Here is a 27716-nt window from a genome sequence, read left to right on the forward strand (position 1 = left end):
AAAATCGAAATAAGGTTCTGATGAATGCGAACTGAACATTCTTAAGTCGGGAACCATGTGGACGATAAGCCAATGAATTTCTAACAACTACCACCACCACTCTGACAGCAAAGTGTAATTCTTATCTGAAATGGTAATTTAATTTCCTAAAAATCAGTTAGAGATTAGACACTGAAGTACGTCTGGTACCTCTGTGGCACCTAAGTGAGCCTAGAGAAAGGTATCGCCTTGGAGGGTCTGACTTGGGGTGTAAAACACAAGTTATAATTCCCCCCAATTCTTCCCTTCAGCAAAGCAACTAAAAGGTCGTGGCCTTGAGCATAACATTGATTTCAGTTCAGTTCAGTTGCTCAGTCATGTCCGACTCTTTGTGACCCCATGAATCGCAGCATGCCAGGCCTCCCTTTCCATCACCAACTCCGGAGTTCACCCAAACTCATGTCCATCGAGTCGGTGATGCCATCCAGCCATCTCATCCTCTGTCGTCCCCTTCTCCTCCTGCCACCAATCCTTCCCAGCATCAGCTTTCAGTGCTTAATAATTATACCTCTTAAGTGCACACATTTTGAACAAAACATTTATTTTTTCTTATAGATATTTTTATTTTATCTTATAGATATTTTAGAGAAACACTGAAAAGAACTTTATATATAGAGTACTTCCTTCAGAGGATAAAGATGGGTAGGAAGAGAGAAAACACTTTATTGAGAGTTGTGATAATATTAAACATCTCTACAAATGTGCCAGACCCTATACATATGTTGTTTCTGTTCTACAAACAGAGAAATGCAGCTCAGAGTAATTAAGTAACCCGTCCTTTGTTATACAGCCGTCAGTCCACATGGTAATCTACCAGACTCAAAGGCAAGCTCCTAGAGAGCAGGGCAGGTGACCTGTACAGGGCCCAAACACACGTTCCCAGCGCCACAAGGTGAACTGCAAAGAGACCCTACAGGCAGGGAAGGAAGGAACACCCACAATCACCCCTACTTGGTATTCAGCAGTCCGCTACTGCTGAGCCAGGTCAGAGGACCTCAGGGGCATCTTTACAAACTCACACCATCCAACTCAGCTCCTGACTCCAGGGTCCTACTTGTGAGGCCAGGCCTGGACCGCTCTGGATTGATAAAGTGACAACCTATGGACTTCTCTGGTCCAGTGGTTAAGACTTCGCCTTCCAGTGCAGGGAGTGTGGGTCTGATCCCTTATTGAGGAGCTAAGATCCCACATGCCTTGCAGCCAAAAACACAAAACATTTTTAAAAGAGAAAGAAAGAAAACAGCATATTGTAACAAATCCAATAAAGTCCTCAAAAAAAAAAAAAAGGTAACAAACTAAGTGCACCATGAAAATGAAAGCACGGCCTCATCCTGTCTGCCAACATCCACATCCTCACCCATTGTTGAGGACAGTGAGGACAGAACTTATAAACAGAGGAGGCTGCAGATGAAATGGAACCTGAGTTCTGTGGCCCAATATTCCTTAAATCAAGGTCTTAAGCTAAGGCTGAAATACTTTTTACTTCCTGAGCCACAGTGACCACATTCAGATAGGAATGAGTTAACTGCTGTTTTAAAGAAAATGCAAAAAATTTGGATCACAGGCAACTTGATTTCCCCCCAGATTTGGGAGGGCGGGGGTATGGGCGTGGGGGGGGGGGATGTCCAACCTACAGAAAATTGAATAAATACACTCAACAGACTCTTCACCTAAATTCACTAATTGCAAACATTTGTTGTCTATCTCATATATGTTTTATTCTCAAAACTGGAAGGTGACTTGAAGATAATAAATTGTTTTTGAAAATAGAAAATGGAGTGCAATTGGCTAGGTTTAGTTTTAATTTGGAGAAATTTTTCTAAGAAAATGGCAAGAGTATACATCATAATGGTTTTCAAGTACCAAATGCATGTACTTCTGTTCGCCTTTGCTGATATTTTAAACTATCTCCCTCAAAAAAAAAAAGAAAGAGGAAGAGAGAGAAGTTAACCTTAAGTTACAAAAAATTAGACATTTAGTCAAAGATTTCACAGGCGCTTTCCCATACAGTACAACTAAAAATACCCTTGTTTTAAAAGATTATAATGTGATTTTATAAAAGTTTTCATAGAGGGAAATTACCAATGACCAAACTAGAAGGATAAGGTTTAGCTTCAGAGAATGTGGTTGGAAAGTAGTTAGGCAAGCCTAAATAAAATTTTAAACAATAAATCCAATTTCTGTTTATTAAAAGTATATTTATAAAGGCTGTTCTTAAGCCTATAAAATAAATTCATTTCATAATTGTATACTTTCAAAGATTTAAATGTACTAATTCCCAAAAAACCACAATTCTACATGCTAGATGGTGGGTGATAATTTTTGAGATTTAAAACATAAATTTTTAGCAGTTTATAATGAAACTCTTCAAGACAGTAAAGTAATCATGGTTGGTGATTATCCATTCTTTATTTTGGACACTGTCCACATTCCTGATGGAAATAGGAAGTGACTGTTATTCCATCAGACTTAATCTAGTGTTTCACAAAATGAGAGCAAATAAATTCATGGTCCATTTAAATATCCATGATTACAGTTCTTCAGAAAATTAATCTGATTAGAAATCTTTAATTTACTAGTGTTTACTGTACAAAAAAGAACTATACAAAAAGATCTTCACAACCCAGATAATCACGATGGTGTGATCACTCACCTAGAGCCAGACATCTTGGAATGTGAAGTCAAGTGGGCCTTAGGAATCATTACTACAAACAAACCTAGTGGAGGTGATGGAATTCCAGTTGAGCTATTTCAAATCCTGAAAGATGATGCTATGAAAGTGCTACACTCAATATGCCAGCAAATGTGGAAAACTCACCAGTGGCCACAGGACTGGAAAAGGTCAGTTTTCACTCAATTTTCACTATAATCCCTAAGAAAGGCAATGCCAAAGAACGCTCAAACTACTGAAAAATTGCATTCATCTCGCTCGCTAGCAAAGTAATGCTCAAAATTCTCCAACCCAGGCTTCAGCAATACGTGAACTGTGAACTTCCAGATATTCAAGCTGCTTTTAGAAAAGGCAGAGGAACCAGAAATCAAATTGCCAACATCTGCTGGATCATTGAAAAAGCAAGAGTTCCAGAAAAACATCTATTTCTGCTTTATTGACTATGCCAAAGCCTTTGACTGTGTGGATCACAATAAACTGTGGAAAATTCTGAAACAGATGGGAATACCAGACCACCTGACCTGCCTCTTGAAAAATCCGTATGCAGGTCAGGAAGCAACAGTTAGAACTGGACATGGAACAACAAACTGGTTCCAAATAGGAAAAGGAGTACATCAAGGCTGTATACTGTCACCCTGCTTATTTAACTTATATGCAGAGTACATCATGAAAAACTGGGCTGGAAGAAGCACAAGCTGGAATCAAGATTGCCAGGAGAAATACCAATAACCTCAGATATGCAGATGACACCACCCTTATGGCAGAAAGTGAAGAGGAACTAAAAGAGCCTCTTGATGAAAGTGAAAGAAGAGAGTGAAAAAGTTGGCTTAAAGCTCAACATTCAGAAAACGAAGATCATGGCATCCGGTCCCATCACTTCATGGGAAATAGAGGGGGAAACAGTGAAAACAGTGGCACACTTTATTTTGGGGGGCTCCAAAAGCACTGCAGATGGTGACTGCAGCCACGAAATTAAAAGACATTTGCTCCTTGGAATAAAAGTTATGACCAACCTAGACAGCTTATTAAAAAACAGAGACATTACTTTGCCAACAAAGGTCCATCTAGTCAAAGCTATGGTTTTTCCAGTAGTCATGTATGGATGTGAGAGTCGGACTATAAAGAAAGCTGAATGCTGAAGAATTGATGTTTTTGAACTGTGGTGTTGGAGGAGACTCTTGACAGTCTCTTGGACTGCAAGGTGATCCAACCAGTCCATCCTAAAGGAGATCAGTCCTGAACATTCATTGGAAGGACCGATGCTGAAGCTGAAACTCCAATACTTTGGCCACCTGATGCGAAGAACTGACTCATTGGAAAAGACCCTGATGCTGGGAAAGACTGAAGGTGGGAGGAGAAGGGGACGACAGAGGATGAGATGCTGGGACAGCATCACCAACTCAATGGACACAAGTTTGAGTAAACTCCAGGAGTTGGTGATGGTCAGGGAGGCCTGGTGTGCTGCAGTATATGGGGTCGAAAAGAGTCAGACATGGCTGAGCAACTGAACTGAACTGAACTAAGTGTTTACTGAGTGACCACCTTCACATCAGGGCACAAAACACGAGAACATGTGTCTGTTCATGTGCCACCTTTCACAGGGCAACTCCAATCTTGCATTAAACTTTTTAATGAAAGACACTATGCATTCATAAAATTGAATATAAAAAACAGTAGGATAATTTTTAAATATTAATTTAAAAGAGATCATAAAGTAAATGTTAAAGAAGATGTTGGATGTTGAGAGAAGAATAGAATAGAAGTAATACAAAGAAACATTATCAGAAGCAGAGGAAACCAACCCACCTCAGTGTTGGAAGTGTGTCTCCTTAGTAATTCCTTTTAATGTTATAGGGAGTATTTCCCCATCATCAAATCATCTCATACAAGATTAACTGGTGCTAAAGTATACAGAATAAAGCATGGAAGTCCCATGTCATCACTATGCTCCTAGTCCAAGTTTCCTCTTTAGAATGATTCACAAGTGCAATATAGAATCATACCTGCAATTTGGAAAATATCCCTCCAATTTCCTCTCTATACTTACATATGCATGAGATGCCCATATACTCAGGTATAATTTTTATGTGAAGTGAAACATATAATATATACCCTGTGAAACTTGTTCTTTTCATTTAATGACACACTTGGAAATCTTTCAATAATTTTAAACCTCAATTCTTTTAATGGCTGCACTAAGAGTATCCCTCAATACAAATATAAAATAATTGACATAGATACTCCTCCATAAATGGACAACAGTAGGTTGTTTCTAGCACTTTTTACTACTGTAACAATTAACATACTTATCCAAAAGCAAACATTTCTCTGTAAACAGTATTCACATTAGTAAAATATTGAAATCAAAGACAGGCATTGCCAGATTCACTCATCAATTACATTCCAATCTATAGTACACAAGTTTGCCTTTAGGGCCACTGTCTTATTACCACTTGATTACTAAAAAATTTTTGCTAAACTACAGTAAAAAAAAAAAAAATTCAATATTTTAATTTGTACACATTAGCTTCTTACCTAATAGTAGAAAAACAATAGAAGAAAGAAGCTATAAAGTTTGATGATAAACAGTTCCATCATCTCATTATGTAGAGCAAAGCATGCAGAGGGTAAAAAAGAAAAAACAAAATCACCAGCCATATCACATTTTCTACCAAACAAAAAGTTCTTTAGCATGAGCAGAAATTTTAATAGTCAGAATCCCTTGAGATAAGAGTCAAGCCCAGTGTTATTTAATATTTCCATAGCAATCTGTTGGAAGAAATAGACAACAAGATAAATTCCAGTAACACAAAACCATTCAGGTTAGGAGAAACCAGAGGGCCTTTGGAAGACTCCAGGAGGAACTAATCAAATATGAAGCCTGATGAAAGCTGGCTTATTAATGCAAGGTAATCAAGGTTCTTTTTAAATTTTGAGTGAACAGCTCTATCCCAATGAGCAATGACTTCTTCATACCAACAGGCAACTAGGGAACCACTCCCCCCATCATTGAAAAAAAACAAAATGCCTTCCTCTTTTTCTCTTAGTTTTTCACATTTAATCCCCCTACTAATCCTGGTGCAGGCATGCTAAATCACTTCAGTTGTGTCTGACTGTTTGCAACCCTCTGGACTGTCACCCACCAGGCTCCTCTGTCCATGGGGATTCTCCAAGCAAAAATATTGGAGTGGGTTGCTGTGCCCTCTTCCATGGGATCTTCCCGACCCAGGGATCAAACTTGTATCTCTTATGTCTCCTGCACTGGCAGGTGGGCTCTTTACCACTGGCACCACCTGGGGAGACCCACTATTCCTCAACCCCTAGAAATCTGGTGCCTGGCCCTTTGTTGTACTGAAATTATTGTCAGCAATTTTTAATATCTCAACCAGAGAAAATCACACCTTGAATAATCACATTATTACCAAGACCAACAGATTCTTTCTCCTGGTACCTGTCAAATTTATTCTTTTTTATCTCTGCTGCAACAGCATGGATTTAAGACATTATTTCTTATCTTCTTAATAGAGTTTTCTCATCTCAAATCCATTTTTGGTGGACTTTAATGGTTAAAGAAATTTGTTGTTTGAACCAATGTGACAGATTTGACCCCCTTTCTCCATCACCAGTGTTGCCTTTGCATAATTTATATTTGAATACCTGTGCAAATCTGAACCCAACTGAACTTCTAATATCCATCTTGTCCACACATGTCACTAAAACCCAGCATATCAGACGTTTACCAACAAAACTTCCCCTATCTTCATGTTTCTATAACCTGACTTTACCAGGGGTACCACTCTCATCTTTCAAGACCCAAAGTGAATACCATCCACTATTTTACAAATAACACAATTTTTAAGAGTCAAGGAGTCAAATCAAAGTGACCATACTTTTTCAGGGTTTAGGAGCATAAGCTGTTAACCACTATGAGGAGGTCATTAAAGCTTCTGAAAAACTGTGTTAGTAAAAAAAAAAAAAAAGAAGAAGAAGAAGAAAAAAAAGGGTATCAATAATTTCCCTAATTGCCCAGAGAAGGAAAGAGCATCTCATAGCGGTCAGACTAGGAAATCCCTCAAAGCGGATGTCAAGTCTGAGCATGTAGCTATGAGCACAGGATATCACCTCCTCACACCAGAACATCTCTGACTCAAAAGCAATGAAAATAACACCTGATCAGTTCAGTTCAGTTCAGTCGCTCAGTTGTGTCTGACTCTTTGCGACCCCATGAACTGCAGCACGCCAGGCCTTCCTGTCATGCTCCATCACAGACTCCCGGAGTTCACGCAAACTCATGTCCCTCGAGTTGGTGATGCCATCCAGCCATCTCATCTTCTGTTGTCCCCTTCTCCTCCTGCCCCCAATCCCTCCCAGCATCAGAGTCTTTTCCAATGAGTCAACTCTTCGCATGAGGTGGCCAAAGTACTGGAGTTTTAGCTTTAGCATCAGTCCTTCCAATGAACACCCAGGACTCATCTCCTTTAGAATGGACTGGTTGGATCTGCTTTCAGTCCAAGGGACTCTCAAGAGTCTTCTCCAACACCACAGCTCAAAAGCATCAATTCTTTGGCACTCAGCTTTCTTCACAGTCCAACTCTCTCATCCATACATGACCACTGGAAAAACCATAGCCTTGACTAGAAGGACCTTTGTTGGCTAAGTAATGTCTCTGCTTTTGAATATGCTATCTAAATTGGTCATAACTTTCCTTCCAAGGAGTAAATGTCTTTTAATTTCATGGCTGCAATCACCATCTGCAGTGATTTTGGAGCCCAGAAATATAAAGTCTGCCACTGTTTCCCCATCTATTTCCCATGAAGTAATGGGACCAGATGCCATGATCTTCATTTTCTGAATGGTGAGCTTTAAGTCAGCTTTTCTACTCTCCTCTTTTACTTTCATCAAAAGGCTTTTTAGTTCCTCTTCACTTTCTGCCATAAGGATGGTGTTATCTGCATATCTGAGGTTACTGATATTTCTCTTAGCAATCTTGATTCCAGCTCGTGCTTCTTCCAGCCCAGTGTTTTTCATGATGCACTCTGCATATAAGTTAAATAAGCAGGGTGACAATATACAGCCTTGATGTACTCCTTTTCCTATTTGGAACCAGTTTGTTGTTCCATGTCCGGTTCTAACTGTTGCTTCCTGACCTGCATATAGGTTTCTCAAGAGGCAGGTCAGGTGGTCTGGTATTCCCATCTCTTTCAGAATTTTCCACAGTTTATTGTGATCCACACAGTCAAAGGCTTTGGCATAGTCAATAAGGCAGAAATAGATGTTTTTCTGGAACTCTCTTGCTTTTTCAGTGATCCAGTGGATGTTGGCAATTTGATTTCTGGTTCCTCTGCCTTTTCTAAAACCAGCTTGAACATCTGGAAGTTCACAGTTCACATATTGTGAAGCCTGGGTTGGAAAATTTTGAGCATTACTTTGCTAGCGTGTGAGATGAGTGCAATTGTGCAGTAGTTTGAGCATTCTTTGGAGAAGAATGCTCTTCTTGTACTCCAGTACTCTTGCCTGGAAAATCCCATGGACAGGGGAGCCTGGTAGCCTGCAGTCCATGGGATTGCAAAGAATCGGACACGACTGAGTGACTTCCCTTTCTCTTGAGCATTCTTTGGCATTGCCTTTCTTTGGGATTGGAATGAAAACTGACCTTTTCCAGTTCTGTGGCCACTGCTGAGTTTTCCAAATTCGCTGGCATATTGAGTGCACCTGATGCATGAGACAAAAACTGACTGGTGCTTTGTGGAAAGATCATTAACTGAAATCAATGATCTGGAGTTCCTCAAAATTTTACCAGCCTCCTTGTTCTCCAGAGAGGCTTTTGGAATACTGCTTTTCCTTAAGTGACAATTTCCATCCAGGTAATGTCCACCCCTCTGGGAAGTTAGAGATTAAGCAGCTAATTTAGGATCCCAGGTAAGAAGCATGAACTAGGACCTAATCTGGACCTCTTCCTGTTCTAACCACTCTGTTCTCAAGCAGGTTGATGTCTCAGAGTGAGCACCCAAAACATAAGTGACTTCCCTGGCAGTCCAGGGGTTAGGACTCAGCACTTTCACTGTTGAGGGTCCAGGTTCAATCCCTGGACAGGGAACTAAGATCTCTCAAATGGTGCAGCACAGCCAAAAACAAAACACACCAGAGACTGGACTAAGCAAATAATGACACAACACTGACTCTAAAGGTGGGGGGACACTGGAGGCAGAAGAAAGAGAATGTTCATTAAAAAGGAAGGCACAGAAGTCTGACATAGGATCTGCATGAGGCCACGGTAGGAGATAAAGCCTAAAAAAAGTTAACTAGGATTCTGGATTGCAGAATTCTCAGAACACCCAGCTAAGGCGGTTAATTTTAAATCAGTGCAGGAGAGAGATTTTTAATGCCTTTACACGTGGAGGTGATGCAATGCAAATGGTGGTTTGAAAGATGAAGCAAACAGGAAGATGCAGCATTGACTAAGGAAGGGACAGATGGTGGAGGGAGACAAATGCTACACGAGTCCAGTCGAAGGGAGTGAGGCTGAAGTGTGAACAGGTGCAAAGAAAGTAGAAAGGCACAGATACACGCCAGACTAAAGGTATAATATGTAGCACCTGGCAACAGATAAAACAAGAAGCAGTAGAAGGAAGAGAAAAAGCAAAATTAGTTTGAAACCTGGGAGACTCATGGCAAAATGACAAAAAATAAGAAAGTCACCAACAATCATAGAATTTTCTAGCTCTAGGAAACATTCAGAAATTAACTGCAGACCATTTCACAGGGGGTGAGGTCATCCTGGCATCCAGAGGCTGTGACGGATCACACAACTGGATGTGGATGGCAGGTCAGGTCAAGAACTAGGGGCTTTACCTCACACTGCCCTTCAGACTAGGGACCACTTCCCCTCTGCTTGGAAGAAAGTGTAAAAAATGGCTAAAAGATATCTAGAAAGACGTAGTTGGCTAGTATTTGTGGGTAACATAAGGCTGGAGGGATGGGAAGAGAAACTAAAAGGTCATGCCAAAGAAGAGCACATAAAATTCCATTTAGAAAAATGACCTGCACACACTCAGGCAGAGCAAAAGAAAGGGATTTCTGCAAATAAAACTGTAAGTGAGCTTATGGACAGAATGGCAGAGAAGCCAAGAGAAAGACTTCTAGGGATCCAGTAGATACAAAATGCTAGTCCAGCCACTTACAGAAGGAAAAATGCACAACACACCTTAAAGAAGACATGTTCACCATCAATAAAATCCCCTGCATATTTTATGGTTTCCAATATATTGAAGGAAATAAGACGTGGGATTTACCTTTTTATATAAATCTACAAAATAAATAATAAAAGTTAATTAAATAATTATGTATACCCTAATTCAACTTAACTCCTACTCAAGAGCAAAATTGTAAAAACTCAAATAGTCATTATATTGAGCCACAGAAAGTATATCAAATTGCTGGCTAAGTCATGTCCAATATTAGACAACTAAATTAGCAAAAGTTTAACACATAACTCAGTGGAAAAAATCTTTTTAAAATAACAAACATTATTTTTATTTGAATTGAGACCTATTTTTCTTGGCCAATCCACAGAAATATGTTTCTCTTTCTATGAGTTCAGGACATTAATGCCAAACTCTCAGCCAAAGGTTTATGAAAGTATTACTGAATCAGGTCTGTTTATGATTAAAATACAAAGTTCTCAGGAAAATTAGTTCCTCCAGGGACTTAAAATAGGAGTAAGTCCAAAAGCCTAGATTTCTGCTGATATAATCTAACTTTCCTTGCCCTCCCTTCAAATTTTCCCCAACTTAATCTAGAAGAGATTCTTGAAAACTTAAACATTCAATGTAAGGAAAGATATACTATCTAAGGAATAGTATATTTTTTATCGAAATGTTTGCTACAAAAATGTTTCACGAGAAGAACTGTTTAGATACAAAAATTAAAAATAGGTAGCCCTTTACAACTACAAGTACATTCAATGAAAGTAAAGTTGTGTTTAGATGCAAAGGTTGTAAAAGAGATTTCATGCCACCAGAAGTTAACGCATGCCTCCCTCAAAAACAGAACCCAGAGCAACAAATACAGGCATGCTCTCATTAAAAGAAAAAGACACATTTAAAATGAAGCCTGATGCTATGCTATGCTAAACATAATTGCTATGTTGGCAAGAAAGGGAATCAGCAGTTGCTGGGTGCACCTTCTTTTGGTTTGGCCAGGAGCAAGGGGATAGGATAATGGGTCATGGGAGGCAGGTGTCAGGACCACTCCAGAGGTGGAGCTCTCCTAGTTCTGACCAAAGGAGAGGAGTTAGGAAGAGAGGAAGGGAGAGTCAACCAGCATGTTCAAAAAGCCAGTGATGGAAGAGCAACATGAACCTGGAGACCAAAGAAGGTCCAGGCAGCTGGCAGTGCCAGAGTAAGGGGAAAAGCACTGGGATGTCAGTGAAAGAGCAGCAGGAAGACCCACCCACAACAGAAACACTGACTTCCCTGGCAGTCCAGGAGTTAAGATCCCATGCTTCCAATGCAGGTGGTGTTGGTTTGATCCCTGCTCGGAGAACTAAGATCCCACATGCCACACAGCATGGCCAAAAAACAAATAGAATGGAAAGAATTAAAAACAGAAAAAACTAATACTACTGTGTCTTTTGTCTGTGAAGGAATAACAAGAACCTCTACCCCTACCCCTAAGGCTTCATTTTCCTTCCAGGAAGACAGGGATTGAGTGACATGCTCTCCTGAAGAGGAAAGGAAGCCCATTCTTAGCTCATGTGCTGCCAACTGAGTCGACAATCTTCTGTTCTAGAGAGCACGGAAAGGGAGGAATTTTAAAGGCACATCTTGTCAGCTGAACAGATTTCACAGAACCTCATATTGTAAGGTAACATGACAGAGTGCAGGGGGTCTCCTGGGCATTGTTGATGGGCGTTATGCTGCTGCTGCTAAGTCACTTCAGTCATGTCCGACTCTGTGCGACCCCATAGACGGCAGCCCACCAGGCTCCCCCGTCCCTGGGATTCTCCAGGCAAGAACACTGGAGTGGGTTGCCATTTCCTTCTCCAATGCATGAAAGTGAAAAGTGCAAGTAAAGTCACTCAGTCATGTCTGACTCTTAGCGACCCCATGGACTGCAGCCTACCAGGCTCTTCCATCCATGGGATTTTCCAGGCAAGCGTACTGGAGTGGGGTGCCATTGCCTTCTCCGGTTGATGGGCGTATAAGCTGGTCCAATATCTACTGAGGTCAGTCTGGAAACATCCATCAAAGTTACATGTGTATATACTCTCATACAAACCCACAAATGTACAATTTCAATTTTAGGTATCTATCCACGAGACAGTCAATGCCAAGTAGCTTAAGGACAAAGGTTATTCATTGGGGTGCAAAGCCCAGTGAACAGCAGAGTGCTTATCAGCAGACAATGTCCCATCTGTACAAAGGAAAATTACTGAACCGTTTCATAAACAGACACTATTTATGTTTCAATATAAAAAGACTGCCCAATCATTCTCAGCAGAGAAGTCAAAGCTCAGAAGATGATGGATAGTATTCACGCAAAAATGTGAAAAAAGAATATATTTTCATGTTAGCTTAGAAAAGAATGGTACTAGCTGAAAGGATCCCTAAGAACCCAGGAACAGTGACTGCATAAAGGGAGGAGAGCCGGACACTGGAAGGCAGTATTTTGTAATATCCATGTGTAATGTGTGCTTTGTGGACTATGAATATACCACCTTTGCCAAACTTAAATAACATATCTTAACATTTTTATTTAAAAAGAGAAATCATATTATCAAATTAATCCCCATATAGTCCAACGAGTATACTATTTTTCAGGATAACAGAGAAGACCCCATAATTCTCATCACTCATCTCACTAGATGTCCAATGAGCCCAGATTATTATAGAAATAAACAGGGACACCTATTAGTATTAATTTCTTTTTAAAAATTCTCTACAGACTGTGTGGTTTATCTTTCTATAAGAATCAGTTCATTTTACTAAAAAACTTTTTGTTCAGTTCCATAAGAAATAAAGGACATCACATCTCTTTTTGAAAATAATTTCTAAAATTCAGTTTTATATGAAGAGAAATGTTACTCAGAATTGGAAGAAGAAAATAATATCAAAAATCTATATACTAGATCTAAAATGCTAATGGTAGCTCAGAATTTATAATATCCACATGTTATACACTGAACATGTAAATATGAAACTCCAATGTTCCCAGAATAAGAAAATTTGTCCCTAAAAGAAAATAAAATTTTTGCTAGCCTGGGGTACAAGAGTAATAATTATAATTCATATTGATTCTAATGACAATACAAACCTCAGAACTCTCTGAAAAACAATTTTTAAACAGCAAGAAAACAGCTCTGAAACAAACAAAATATATGATATATTCAGGAGAGAATATATTACATTCAACTCACTTGCTTATAAAATATTAAATATAATCAAACAACTTGTTCAAATATTGTTTTCCAATTAAATGGAAAATTAATCTGTCGCTTTAGCTACAACCACAGAGTAATTTCACATTTTCTGATAATTAAATATTTTAAATATTCAAGTAATTAAAAACTTCAGAGCTAATAGAATCGGTGACTATGTTGGAACATGAGCAACATTTTAGGGGGCTTTTTTTTTTATGTCCCACTAATGCCTCCCTTAAGTAAGTCCCAGCAGCTTGCACCTTCTACGATCATGATGTTCTCTAGAAAGCTTTAAAAGCCTGAAAAGCCTCAGGTGTCTTTCCCAGGGCAACTGTGACCTGTGATACAGCAAAAATTATAAGGATGCAGAGACACTGCTGGTAACAGACTGCTCAGGCTCACCTTTTAACACCATGTTCAGTTACAAGACACTCTCAGGGAAAGGTAAGAAGTGATTAAATAAGTCTATAAATGATGAAGACCAAGCTCTCCATCAGACCTGGTTTTTGGTGTAAAACTTGCACCCCTTGCAAAACAAGCAAGGATGTAGCCAAACATTGATGACTCAGAAGTATGACCACATGCATAAGGTTGACTTATGTACATGTCTTAATATTTAACAGTTTTTCTTTGCTTTACCTATAACCTGCAGTTTTTAGCTGGTAACTAATAAAAATCACAGGATCATATCATATGGCATAAAAACAGCCAATCTAGTCCACCCAGCAAAGAATCAACCTGCAATACACGGTATCAGGAAAAGTAAAATCATTATGGACTTTCTCCTTCAAATTTCTCAAAACACTTATTCACTCAAAAACACATGGGGGATGAGTCAGAGCTACAAACAAATAGTAACCAGGATGATGCCTGTGCCATTTTGGTGCATGGAAACGACATAAACAAAGATAAATTCAAATTCATAAGTGTAATAAAGAAAAGGCTGAGGAAAGAAGAGACAATAGCCTGAGGCCGCAGGAATGTGCCCCTCCTTCAAGCATGAAGCTTAGGGAGGGGTGGGGGGTGGGGGGGATACATGAAAGATAAAGAACATAAAGAACAAACCTGTGGACACCAAGGAGGGTGGTGTGGGATGGGTTGGGAGATTGGGATTGACACATGTACACTATTACATATGAGACAGACCGGCTGGTGAGGGCCCGCTGTGTAACATGGCCAGAGCGGGGGCGGGAGGGGGGGGCGTGCAGGGGGCAGAAGGTACAATCTGTTTGTAGGATGTATGTTAAGTTAACCTTAAAAATGCATTCCAACATACAGAAGGGGCAGATGAATACGGTTTGATTCCACTTACACAAAGTACCTAGAATAGTCAAATCATGGTCAGAAAGTACATCAGGAGATGCCAGGGGCCAGGTGGTGGGGGTGGGCTGTGGGGAGGGGGACTTACTGCTTAATGAGGACAGAGCTTCAGTTTCAGAAGGTGAAAACTTCAGGAGATGGATGATGGTCAGAGATGCACAACAATGTGAATGGACTTAGTGCCACTGAACTGCACAATTAAATATGGTTAAAATAGTATGTTTTCTATTTTGTGATTTTTACCACAATTAAAAAAAAAAAAAGACATTTAAAAAAAAGGAAGGAAGGAACTGAGTCTGAATTGGCAGGGCAGCCAGGAGACAAGAGCTTGTGGGACAGGGCCAGTGTTAATGAAGCCTGTGTGCTGGGTTTAGTTGCTCAGTCGTGGCCAACTGTTTGTGACCCCATGGACTGTAGCCCACCAGGCTCCTCTGTTCGTGGGATTCTCCAAGCAAGAACATTAGAGTGGGTTGCCATGCTTTCCTCCAGGGGATCTTCCCAACCCAGGAATCAAACCCAGGTCTCCTGCATTGCAGGCGGATTCTTTCCTGTCTGAGCCACCAGGGAAGCCCAAGAATGTGGCAGTGGGTAGCCTATAGCTGCTGACTAGACGACCGAGTGCAGAGACACACACATACACACACTCAGGGCTGCGTAGGGAAGAAATAAACACAAAGGCAAAGTCCTCTGACTGAGAAGGCACAGCGAACAAAGCAGAGGTGAGGGCTGCTGACCTTAGGGAAATTTCCTCCAGGTATGAGGAGGGCGGCAGCAGGCGCCAAGGTAGGTGTGTAAACACACTGCTGGGAACAGGAGGAACCAGAGAACACAAGAATGACTTCAGAGAACTGAAGGAATACAGCAGGCAGGAAGAAACACTCTGCTTCTCAAAAGCTTTAACTTGATTCTGATAAATATCCACATTGCCGTTTTATCTTATAATTTGGTGATTACAGTATTTGCTTAATAAAGAGAAAGAGAGAAAACATTACTCCGTCTTTCAATCTTATGAAGCTTGATTTGCTAAAAATAAAAATATTACAAGTAATATGTTCTTATTGCAAAGGAGTATGTATTTCTATAAAAACATGAAGTAAAACCCAAAAGCCCACTCCAAACCCATCTCCCTTGCAATGCTATTGAGGTTATATTATGGAAATGGGTGTGTTAGTCTCTCAGTCATGTCCGACAATTTGCAACCCCACAGACTGTAGCCCGACAGGCTCCTTTGTCCATGGGATTCTCCAGGCAAGAATACTGGAGTGACTTGCCACTCCCTTCTCCAGAGGATCTTCCCAACCTAGGGATTGAATCCTGGTCTCTTGCATTGCAGGCTGATTCTTAATCATTTGAGCTACAGGGAAGTCCTTTATATTATGGAAACTACATGTTTATTTTCGGTACTTTCTTCTTTAAAATCTTTTCAGATATTGAAGAAAGCTGATCAACAACCTCCTTCAGCCATAAGAGCAGAAAGAGAAAGAAAGGAGGGAAAAACTGAAGGAAAAAATAGCTCACAGATACACAGACCCAATGAAAATACTACAGGGCACATATACCCAGGCCTCAGTGGGAGAAAAGAACACACAACCATTGAGCAAAACGCTTTAGTGTTTAAAAATAGCCATTTTTTTCAGGACCATTCCAGAATTCTGTTGAAGGTAGCTGGAAAAAGCCTGTATGAGACTGACTTTGAAAAACTACACCCACCTAGATCACAAAACCCCCAAATTTAAAATGGCCTATGAGGGATCCACTTATTGCAAAGGAGTATGTATTTCTATAAAAACATGAAGTAAAACCCAAAAGCCCACTCCAAACCCATCTCCCTTGCAATGCTATTGAGGTTATATTATGGAAATGGGTGTGTTAGTCTCTCAGTCATGTCCGACAATTTGCAACCCCACAGACTGTAGCCCGTGTCCACTTGCAGGACACGGGCAGGGAAGACAACGTACTGAAAGTGAAAGATTTTAATGCAACTTCTTCACCAAATTTCTTTAAAAGAGAGCAGTTCACTGCTCAGTGAATGTAGAAGAGAGAGGAGAAAACCTGTATTCTTTTCATAGTCATATTTAATCGTGCAGCTCACAACAAAAATCTTGAAGACTGCCTGCAATGAATATATGAAAAGGCACCTGAGGGTCGTAGCTAAAAAAGAAAATGGGCCTTTATCCACAGCACAAGCTCTAAACATCGAGTTACAGCAGCTATATTCACAGGCAAGGAAATCATCAGCTACTAACAGACACCCCGTGAAGGTTAATCCACACACCACCAAAGATTTTTCACTCAGTAGAATTTCAGACGCACTTCCCTGCTGCTCCCAGGCTTTTAGCTCCATAGGCCAAAGAAGCAATAAAAAGGGCCAGTCATAAAGGAACAGGAGAATTGACTAGTTCCCATTAAACCACACTACCCCCAACCCAACACTCCAAAAACCAAAGAGCAGCACTACGCCTCCAGACCGTCCTCCATCCACAAAGGGACCCAGATGCTTAGAAAGTGGCAGAGCAGAAGCCCTCCTAAGACACTTAGCATTCTTAAGCGGTATCCTTAGGTCTGCTGCTGCTGCTGCTGCTGCTAAGTCGCTTCAGCAGTGTCCGGCTCTATGCGACCCCATAGACGGCAGCCCATGAGGCTCCCCTGTCCCTGGGATTCTCCAGACAAGAACAATGGAGTGGGTTGCCATTTCCTTCTCCAATGCATGAAAGTGAAAAGTGAAAGTTAAGTTGCTCAGTCGTGTCTGACTCTTCATGACCCATGGACTGCAGCCCACCAGGCTCCTCTGTCCATGGGATTTTCCAGGCAAGAGTACGGGAGTGGGCTGCCATTGGTCTAATCGTATCAAAACCACACTTGTTTGCCAAAAACAGAAGGGAATATAAAACACGGACACAGACACAGAAATTAACACTAATGTCATTCTTATGTCAGACTAGGTTCTTCAGAGAAGAACCAGAGATGATTTAAAATGATTAACTTGTATTCTAATTCTGATAAGATGCCATGGAAGCAAGAATCCAATTCTGGAAGGATGATAAGGGCATTAGAATACACCAGGGATGAAAAAGAACCAGCCCAGCACACCAAGTGGGACACCTAATATGCCAGGAGAAAATAGCATTTCAGTGACTCAAAACTAGAGAGCGTTAAGTGAGGTGTAACCATTAAGCCCCATTCTCCCCCAAAATTAAGACAGGAAAGCAGCACTGAGCAAGTGCCCATGATGCACCAAAAGCTGGATTTGAGTTTGGGTATGTGTTCGCTCACTTCATCTGCACACACTCCAACAGTGGGCATTATTTTCCCATTTTGTCTGTACTGAAAATGAAGTTTGCAGAGTTTACACAACCCAGTCAAGGCCCCACCAGTGAATTATGAGTTTAGATAAGGGTAAAGTGCAGCTTATCACTCTCATGAAAGTGGCCCTGCGTGTGCTTTGGCAAGGCTCCCCGGGAAACTAGTGTGCCCTTCTTAAATGTCTACCAGCCCCTTGCCTTCCAGTCCTGATTTTGTATTTGATGCTACGAGTCCACAGTTCTTTGATAATACAAGTAGAAAATGTGTAGGGTTTATGAGAAATAATATGTGTCATGTACACAGAAGTCACTTTAATCATGTTTTAAACCTTAACTAATGTAAAGACATGTCTTATTACGGTAGGCACCCCGTTATCAAAGTCCAAGACAATCTGCTCTTGGCATATCCAAGAGACATGACACCTCACTTCAGAGGTTGTTTGGGTTTTATTTTTGGTGTTATTGTGAACATGACAGGTTTCTGCTATGAAGAAACTCTCTGGCATTTTATAATGAAAACTAAATTTAATTTTAAAACGATCAATGTTTCTTGTTTCTACATTTGCTGCTGCTAGAGGGGAACGCAATTATACTTGCTTCTGCACAAGTTCTGCCAAACTTTGCCAACTAGGAAATAATATTAATAGATCCCCTACCTTTTAATAGAAAACTGTAGAATTTGAGAATTGGGAGGCAAGGACCTTTGATTATTTTTAACCAGATAATCCAGTCTTTTGGTTCCTCAGTGTCTATGTGCTAAAGAAATAACAAACAAAACACATTCTAATTACTATCTGGCAGCACCAGACCCTAACCTCCTATTCCGTTAATGTCGGCAGAGACCACAAAGCCCGGCCAGTTCCCCGGTCAGAATTTCCATCGTGAGTCCCGGTTCTAACTGGATGATCCTGCAGTCATTTCAGTGACAGGTTTGCAGCTGTTGTTATCAGGTTTCTGAGGAAGCCACCTCCTAATTTTGTCATTAAGAAAGTATGATCAGTTCATATTCTGGAAAACAACTTATTTATGTCATCTGGATGGTTCTAAGTGTCATTGAAAGGAGATTTTTTTTCTTCCCCGCTTAGAAAAGGATTTTAAGCACTTGGGAAAGAATGAGGATCTGCCCCTGTGCATGTAGACGAAAGAAAACTCAGCCTCAAAGAGAAGTGTGCAGACAGGGCCCATGGCGTGACTCGTGGTCCCTGTCATTCATCACACCAGGGCGAAACAGGCAAGACCTAGGACCGTGAGGAATTACTGACCGACTTACTCATTGTTTAAATTATCCCTGCATAAAAATCTGGATAAGCTTAAAAGTTTCTCTTTTTTTCCCCTAAATAAAGCTTTTTATTTTATTTTGTATTTGTAGCCAATTAACAATGTTGTGGCAGTTTCTGGTGAACAGTGAAGGGACCCAGCCATACCTATACACGTATCCATTCTAAAAATGTTTCTTCACACACTGCTTATTCACATCCAAAACAGACTCTAACTTTTATGTTTTAATACTTATTTTTACCTTTTTATTCATTTATTTATTTGGCTGCACTGGGTCTTAGTTGCAGCATTAGAACTCTTAGATGCAGTATGTAAGATCTAGTTCCCTGATCAGGAATGGAAGCCAGGCCCCCGGCATGGGGAGTGTGGAGGCTTCAGACACTGGACCACCAGGGACGTCCCCAGGCTCTAATTTTTAAAATTTACTTCTGCCCCAGATCTTCAAAAATTTGGCCTTAAACAAATTATAAAGAAAAATAAAAACCTTTTCTATGATTTGTGAGTATACTCACTGTGTAGCACGTGAGTAGTAATCATAATGTGTAAATATTTTCAAAACTTTAAAAAGCATCAGGATAAGCAGACAATGTTGAACTCTTTTTTTTTTTTTTTGCAAATAAGACCAACGATAAACATTCATTCTCTGGCATTATTTTATTACATCTGTTTTCTATTTAACAGTCAATTATTTTCTCATTATAATCTCTATGACTCAACAAACACAGCTGACATAAAAACAAACCTATCCCTCCCTGGATTAGCCACCTTCATTTCGAAGGAAGAAGTGATCATAAGTCAGTAATGTCCTGTCGACATGAAAAAGTCTGGAGCAAGAGCATCCTGTCTGGAGACAGTGACAGAAGTACACAAAATCAGAAGGAAAAAGGCAGGTCAGCGCTTCTAAAACTCACAGCCTCATAGGCTCCAGCGGGGCGGGGGCAGCACATTCAATGTCAAGCCTGAATCTCGCCATCACCACACATCTAAGGTTTTCCCCGAGTCTGCCTCCCTCAGTATAACCTGCCAATTAGATGAAGCTTTTGCTTGATGGAAAAAACCTTAAAGCATGGACTTTCCTCTAAAGGTCAGGGCAGTCGTCCCCTGTAACACAGTGTAAGTGGTGGCTGGAATGTGCCTTCCACCTCACCACTCTTTCTGTTAATTGGCTTCAGGCCTGTTCACCCAGACAAGGTAGTGAAAATGGCAGGCTCCCAATTAGCTTAAATTTCCCTTAAGGTCCCTCTACAGTTCTGGTCCCAAATTCTCCCAATCACATATTGTAAAGATCCTGCCTCCTCTTCTGCGGAATTTATTAGCTGCAATAAACCATGGGGATATAAGAACAAAGGCAGCTTATGATCTATTATCTGCCAATATTATAGTCCATGCAGAGTCAGGGAAGTGGTAATCATAAAAAGAAATTCAGATTTCTTAAAACACAGCCACACATCAAAACTAAGGACTTCATTGCATTTTTTGTTACTTAGATCTTAGAATCAAAATTTTTAAAGCAGGAGAATTTTTCTTTTTTTACGTTTTATTTATTTAAGACCTAATTTTATTATTTTTATAAAACTTGTGGGCTGCATGGCATGTGGGATCTTAGTGCCCCCACCAGGGTTCCAACTAATGCCCCCTGCAGGGAAAGCTCAGAGTCCTAGCTATTGGACCACAAGGGAAGTCCCAGGAGAACTTTTTAAAGGCAACACAACAAACAACTGATTTAGTCTTCAAATCCTCTGTGCTTCCTCTGAGTGCTCTCAGAAGAAGGAAGCCAAATGACTGAGGTAAGAAAAGGCTGCTTTTGAAGGATGCTCAGTCCTACCTTCTGGAGAAGGCAATGGCACCCTACTCCAGTACTCTTGCCTGGAAAATCCCATGGACAGAGGAGCCTGGTAGGCTGCAGTCCATGGGGTCACTAAGAGTGGGGCACGACTGAGCGACTTCATTTTCACTTTTCACTTTCATGCATTGGAGAAGGAAATGGCAACCCACTCCAGTGTTCTTGCCTGGAGAATCCCAGGGACAGAGGAGCCTAGTGGGCTGCCGTCTATGGAGCTGCACAGAGTCGGACATGACTGAAGCGACTTAGCAGCAGCAGTCCTACCTTCTGAGATGATCTTGATGTAGGATACAGCTACAGGCTATTCTGAGCAAAGTGAGTCAGTTATGATTCCATAATCATGTTAAGTTTGACTCCAAGTGCTTCCTGGGTCAGAGTTCAGTATACCGCCTACCTCTGGTCACAGAGGTGTAACTTAGCAGCACTCAGAGGGAAGGAAGATTCAGTAGCCCTCTTATGTAGGGTCCATTCACAAAAGGGAAAGCACCTCAGCTTCCAGATGTGCCTGCTAACTCAGCACTCACACCCTCCTTTGTCCTTTTCATCCCTACTGTTTATTCCCATTGGCACGGCTGATGTGGGCATAATTGCCTTCAAAAAACAGATAATGAGAAGCACTCTAGTAGGAAACAGAGCAAAAACAAAACCACTGCAGGCATATAAAATCTGGAACTCTCTCGACCTCTTTAGGACAGATGGCATAACTAAGAGAAGATATCAGTTCCACCCTTGTGATCTCAAATCCTAAAGGCAAGGGCTGACTTTTTTTTTAAAACATATGAAACATTCTTTTATCTACCTGATGCCACTCCTTTACTTTATTTTTAATGGCAAAAATTAAGGCGGGGGGGGAAAAAAGGCCACAGATGAGGCATCAGGCCATTAAAGTCAGATGACTCATGGGAACAGTTAAATGAATAAATCCACAATTAAATGAGAATGGCTGGACTAGATTTCCAGTGTATCCAGCATAACTTATTTGTCCTCTTCTATCCAAACAACTGTGCTTACTTTAAGCCAAAGTTTTAATATGAATTTTTGTTTTTGCTCTTCCTGTCTAGTTAAGTAGTTTTCAGGTTGGTTAATTATCCAGCTGATGGTAAACCACTAAATTTAATGAATGAATCATCATTTCTTAAGCTAAGGAAAAAGATGTTGTGGGCTCAGGAATTAATTAGCAATTAGCTAATGTCATCTACAGTGGGCTACATGGACTAAAAAAATACTTTAAAAAAAAAAAAGCTTTTTTATCATAGAACAAATACTTTAGATAAGTTCAACAGAAGCAAAGCAAGGCTTATTTGGGGTTGGGGTAGGTGTTTGTGTGGCTTCTCAATGAGTCCCTTTTGCTTAAAAAGAAATTCCAAAATTACAAAGAAAAGCTATTTTACTTTCTTTACAGGCCTACAATCACAACAGTAAGACAAAGTTATATTTTCAGAAATAATTAAATGTATCATATTTTAGAAACTCTGGGTTTCCAATATTTTTTTCTTCTGAATCTTGCAAACAGAAAAAAAGACCAGATTCAGCAACTTTTGCTGGAACAGAGCCCTGATTTTGTGTGTGTGTGTGTGTGTGTGTGTGCACGCGCACGTGGTTTTGTTTAGTGACGAGCAACTGTGTTTCAGGAAAGGTAAACCCCCATTTCCACCCCCAGTTCCGGGAGGTCAAGTTTGATTAGTCCAAACCAACGCACGTACTTTACTGCCTTTGATTTAGAAATGGGCAGGCAAGTCACGTGATTCTGAACAACAAAACACGGAGGGCATCTGGTGGGTAAGGAAAGAGTCAAGCTGGCAGGAAAAGCTTATCTGCTTTCAAGTGAGCCACAGTGAAGAGAAGGGCACGGCCCCCTTCCTCTGCAAGGATGTGATGGTCTGAATCAGGCAGGAAAAGACTAGTGGAGACCTCGGGAGACTCCCAGAAAAGCTGGGGACCCCAGGCCTTGAGGGAGGCCACCGGGCCAAAAATGAAGCCCCCTCTGCCCTTCCCCCAGACTTCTTGTTACAGGAGCAAGGAGTGCTTCCTTATCACGCAATCCAGATGTTCTGTATTGACACCCAATGTTTTTCCAACAAATACACTAAGACACAGTGAGTCTTTCTGGGTACCAGGCCTGACTCTAAACCCTCAGCAGGTATTACATCACTGATGAGGCAGGTTCGATGATAAACTCATCTGCTATATGAATAAACTGAGGGGTAGACCAGGTGCCCAAGCGCCCAAACACCGTACAAGGTGAACAGAGGGTAGCTGCCAGTCTGATCCCAGGCCCAGCTAAACCATCTTCATTTTAAAAAGTTACTTCAGTGAAAGCTGAAGTAGCACAGGGAACTCTACTCAACACAGTGTGGTGACCTAAATGGGAAGGAAATCCACAAAAGAGGGGGATGTATGTACACGTAGAGCTGATTCACTTTGCCATCCTGCAGAAACTTACACTGTAAAGCAACTACACTCCAATAAGAAATTTTTTATAAATTTATACATCAAAACCCCTGCAGAAGGAAATGGCAACAGAGGAGACTGGTGGGCTATAGTCCATGGAATCACAAAGAGTCGGACATGACTGAGCGACTAACACACATACATCAAAAGAATGCAAGTAAAAACTGGTAGAAACCAAATAATAGTTTAGTTAATAGTGTTGTTTCAACATTTTGATAATGTGGTTATTTATGTTAGCTGTTATCACTAAGCCAAGTGAAGTGTGCATCAGAACTCTGTGCTGTCTTTATAATTTATTGTACTACTTTTTTTTTTTCAAATAAAAAGTAAACAATAAAAAAACTTTACTTCAAAGTGATAATCTCATGGACTTTAATCAGTATTACTATTTCATTACCACTGGTTTTTCACTTGTTTTTATCACTTGTTCTTCCTACTAGAACTTCAATGGCTTTTTAATTATTTAAAAAATTTTCCATCACACAAAGTTTTATGCTCCTTACTATAGGATAAAAATCATACCATTGCAGGTATCAAAGGCAAACTGTCATTTTTTATTGTTCAAATATCCCACATACATAGAACTCTTTTAGGAGATTATACTGAAAAAATAGACAGATGAATTCAGTAGAATAGGGTTTCCTTCCACTGATATCATTAATCTAAATTGAAAAACAGCTTATTCCAGTATCTAGGCAACCACATTATCAATAATTTTAGAAATTACTGAAACAAATACACAACAAAGCATTCTGTCACTGAGTACTCACCTAGTTTGTGATCCATTCGAACTTTTTAAAGAAAATAAGTGATGCGGGAACCAAATACACAGATTTTTAATATCAATACTATTAAAACTACAGAGAAAACACTGTGACTAACAATAAGCACTTAACACTTTTTTTAAATGACACTGCAAGAATTTTTTTATACATCAAAACTTAGCAGAAAACCTCTTAGTTTTCATACAAACGGCAAACAGTCCCCTTCCTAAGATAGGAAGCCATTATGTATGCTGAGTGGTGACCAATTTTTGATTTTGTGAATTGGAGGTGGCTACCCTGCAGAGTGAACTAAGCAACTGCGAAAACAGATGCCTACAACAGGTTCTGGTCTTAACCTGACAATTGCTGAAACAATACTAGAATGTCTATTTCTCCCATAAAGTGAAGTCAGGGGTAAAAGAAATTTTTATTTCATCCCTTCAGATCTTTCGACTTTATTGCCTCTCAATAGAGAGGGGAACCCATGGGTGATTTTTTTTAAGCCCCCCTTTTTTATATAGACCATTTTTAAAGTTTTTATTAAATTTGTTACAATATTGCTTCTGTTTTTTCGTGTTTTGGTTTTTTGGCTGTGAGGCATGTGGGATCTCAGCTCCCCAACCAGGGGTCAAACCTGCACCCCCTGCATTGGAAGGTGAAGTCTTAATCCCTGGACTGCCAGGGAAGTCCCCCATGGGTGGCCTTGAAAGTCTACTTATAAACTGCATTATTCATACTAAATATCTGTGCCTCACAACCTAAAAAGCTCTATGGTGGTAATTTTTGAGAATCTACAGCAACTGCTTAGGAGAAATCTTTGATCAGGGACCACCATTTAAACAGTCTACATTTATGTTAGACACACTCAGATACAGAGCCTGGTATTTAACTACAGTTGGGCAGAACCACTTATCTCCAAGCATCACTGTGATAGAGGGAAATGCCTAGGGGGTGGGCCAGGAAGTTATATCACCAACACGTGTAGAAGGATGAGTTTATGTTACCTGTTCTTGCTTCTCCAGCCACTTGTCCACCATTGGGTGACTGGCACTCAGAGATGAGCGAGCATTGTCTCTCTGAAATTGGTTAGACCAATTACTAGTGTCCCGTGGGAGGCTTCTGTAGTTTTCATCTTTCTATTCAAAAAGAAACAAAAAGGTGTCTTGTAAAAAACCAGACTTTGCAAATTAATGATGCACCTGGTTTTTCTAAAGTAGCAGAAAAAATAAAATGATTCTACATATTTAAAATGTTTTCCCCTAGTCGATATCAAAGAGCTGATTGAGGTCATTTCCTCCAGGTTAGACCTCAGAAATGCAGTCACCTGCCTGGGAAAGGGAGTCTGATGGCTGTGGCCACACAGGTAGGAGCACAGTAGACAGAACAACACACTCTGCCCTCCTCTGGGGTCAACCTCTGCAGGAAAATACTTCTATACTAGACTTTCATCATCACTCAATCATGGCATTTCTCTTTTCTTCTTCTTTCCAATCTTAGAATAATGTTGTAAGATGTTTTCTATAATTTACCAAAAACATTTAAAACAGGAGATGAATGAATTTGCTCTTTATTTAGATCCTCATAGATTCAGGAATTTGGGCAAGAAATTGAAGACTCTGGGTTCTTCAGTTACCTCCTTCACAAGCTAGTTGTAAACATTAATTCAAATAGTGAGAGAAGAAAAAAATTAGCCTATCCCAACACATGGTACATAATCAGATCAGATCAGATCAGCCGCTCAGTCGTGTCCGACTCTTTGCGACCCCATGAATCGCAGACACATAATTTGTTCACCCCAACATACTTGAGATGAGATGTCTTTGATTGATAAATATTTATTTAATATACCCCAGAGCAGCCAAGGTATTTCTTTCAAATAATAATTTATAACAACTTGCTTTGGCTTAATCTCGATGTTCTGAAAAGAAATGAGAAGGCTAGGATAAGGTAGGAAAATTGAGCATTTCAGTTCAATAGCTAAATCTAAGTATCTTCTAAAAGAACAAATTTAAAATGTTAGCCTCACTTCAGCTAACTTACATCAGTGCCCCCACATTAAATACCCAAATATTTTCCTTAAAAACTTTGTTGAGGGTAGTCTGGCTGTAAAAATCTTCATACACATGATTGATTCTTATTCTTCATTACTTAAACCACATTAGCAGCAAACACACACACAGAAACAAAAAGTGTAACATAATGGGATTGATTGTATAGACCTTGGAATAAACCAGGATACTGTTTTCTGTTCCATCAGAGGATAAAACTTAAAAATGAACTGGTCATCCTGAACCTAGGCCAATATTGTGACTTTTGAAAAAAAATTTAATCTATAATTATAATTACAGTATAAACTGTAGTATGAAATAGCTACAGTATAAACTGTAGCGTGAAACTTTTTAAAACCAAACTACAGAAAGTAAACATTAAAAACACAATAGTAGAATTAACCATTAGCAGCAACTACTTTTTACTAGAAAAACTCTGTATCCTTCTGGTTACTGTGGGTCAAAGTTGTGATGAGTCACAACCACAAGTACAAGGAAAATGCTGGTGCGATTAGGCTGCTGCTCCACGCCCACGATGAAGTGCGGACCTTGCTTACAAGAACGTGGAAAGGGTAAAGCAGAGGACACAGACAAAGTCTAAAGAAAGGAATCAAGCAAATGAAGCAACTAAAGTTCACTGTGTCTCAAAATATTAAGAGCCCTTCCTTGACCATAATAACTTCAGAACAAAGCAAATCTATGCTTCACATGGTAGTCCCTAAACTTACTGACCAGACATTCAAATAAGTCATAAAAGGCAGATAAACTTATTAATGACAGAAACTAAAAGATCCATGAAGACAGGAAAGATGGAAGGGTGGAGAAACAGAAGCACAAGTTTTACATCAAGGATCTTGCACTCCTAACATTGACTAGGGACCTGGTTTTGCTATTCATTTCCCACCATTAGAAAGTATTATTATACCAACTCTCTACTTTGAAAATGAACAATCAAACAGAGGGCATTAAAAAAATACATCCTACTTTTTCTGTACGAATGGTATTTCAAAGTAACCAATAGTCAAGGAGAAAAACTTGTCCTTTCAGAAAGCATAGTAACTTATATGTAGAGTACATCATGAGAAACGCTGGGTTGGAAGAAGCACAAGCTGGAATCAAGATTGCCGGGAGAAATATCAATAACCTCAGATATGCAGATGACACCACCCTTATGGCAGAAAGTGAAGAGGAACTAAAAAACCTCTTGATGAAAGTGAAAGAGGAGAGTGAAAAAGTTGGCTTAAAGCTCAACATTCAGAAAACTAAGATCATGGCATCTGGTCCCATCACTTCATGGGAAATAGATGGGGAAACAGTGGAAACAGTGGCAGACTTTATCTTTTTGGGCTCCAAAATCACTGCAGATGGTGATTGCAGCCATGAAATTAAAAGATGCTTACTCCTTGGAAGGAAAGTTATGACCAACCTAGATAGCATATTCAAAAGCAGAGACATTACTTTGCCAACAAAGGTCCATTTAGTCAAGGCTATGGTTTTTCCAGTGGTCATGTATGGATGCGAGAGTTGAACTGTGAAGAAAGCTGAGCACCGAAGAATTGATGCTTTTGAACTGTGGTGTT

General features: G+C 40.1%; 1 protein-coding gene across 32 annotated transcripts in view; it reads right to left on the reverse strand.

Annotated features, from left to right (window-relative positions):
• PARD3 (par-3 family cell polarity regulator) overlaps positions 1–27716 on the reverse strand; it is a 579687-nt gene that overhangs the window by 276181 nt on the left and 275790 nt on the right. For 26 of the 32 annotated variants that reach the window (XM_044928194.2, XM_044928189.2, XM_044928196.2 and 23 more), the window contains one exon: positions 25093–25224. The exons of the other annotated variants lie outside the window; for them this stretch is intronic. In XM_044928194.2, coding sequence (XP_044784129.2) covers positions 25093–25224 — 132 coding nt within the window. The remainder of the gene's footprint in view (positions 1–25092; positions 25225–27716) is intronic. 32 annotated transcript variants of the gene reach the window in all.

Source organism: Bubalus bubalis, chromosome 14 (assembly GCF_019923935.1).
Source record: "Bubalus bubalis isolate 160015118507 breed Murrah chromosome 14, NDDB_SH_1, whole genome shotgun sequence".
Classification (NCBI taxonomy): Eukaryota; Metazoa; Chordata; class Mammalia; order Artiodactyla; family Bovidae; genus Bubalus; species Bubalus bubalis.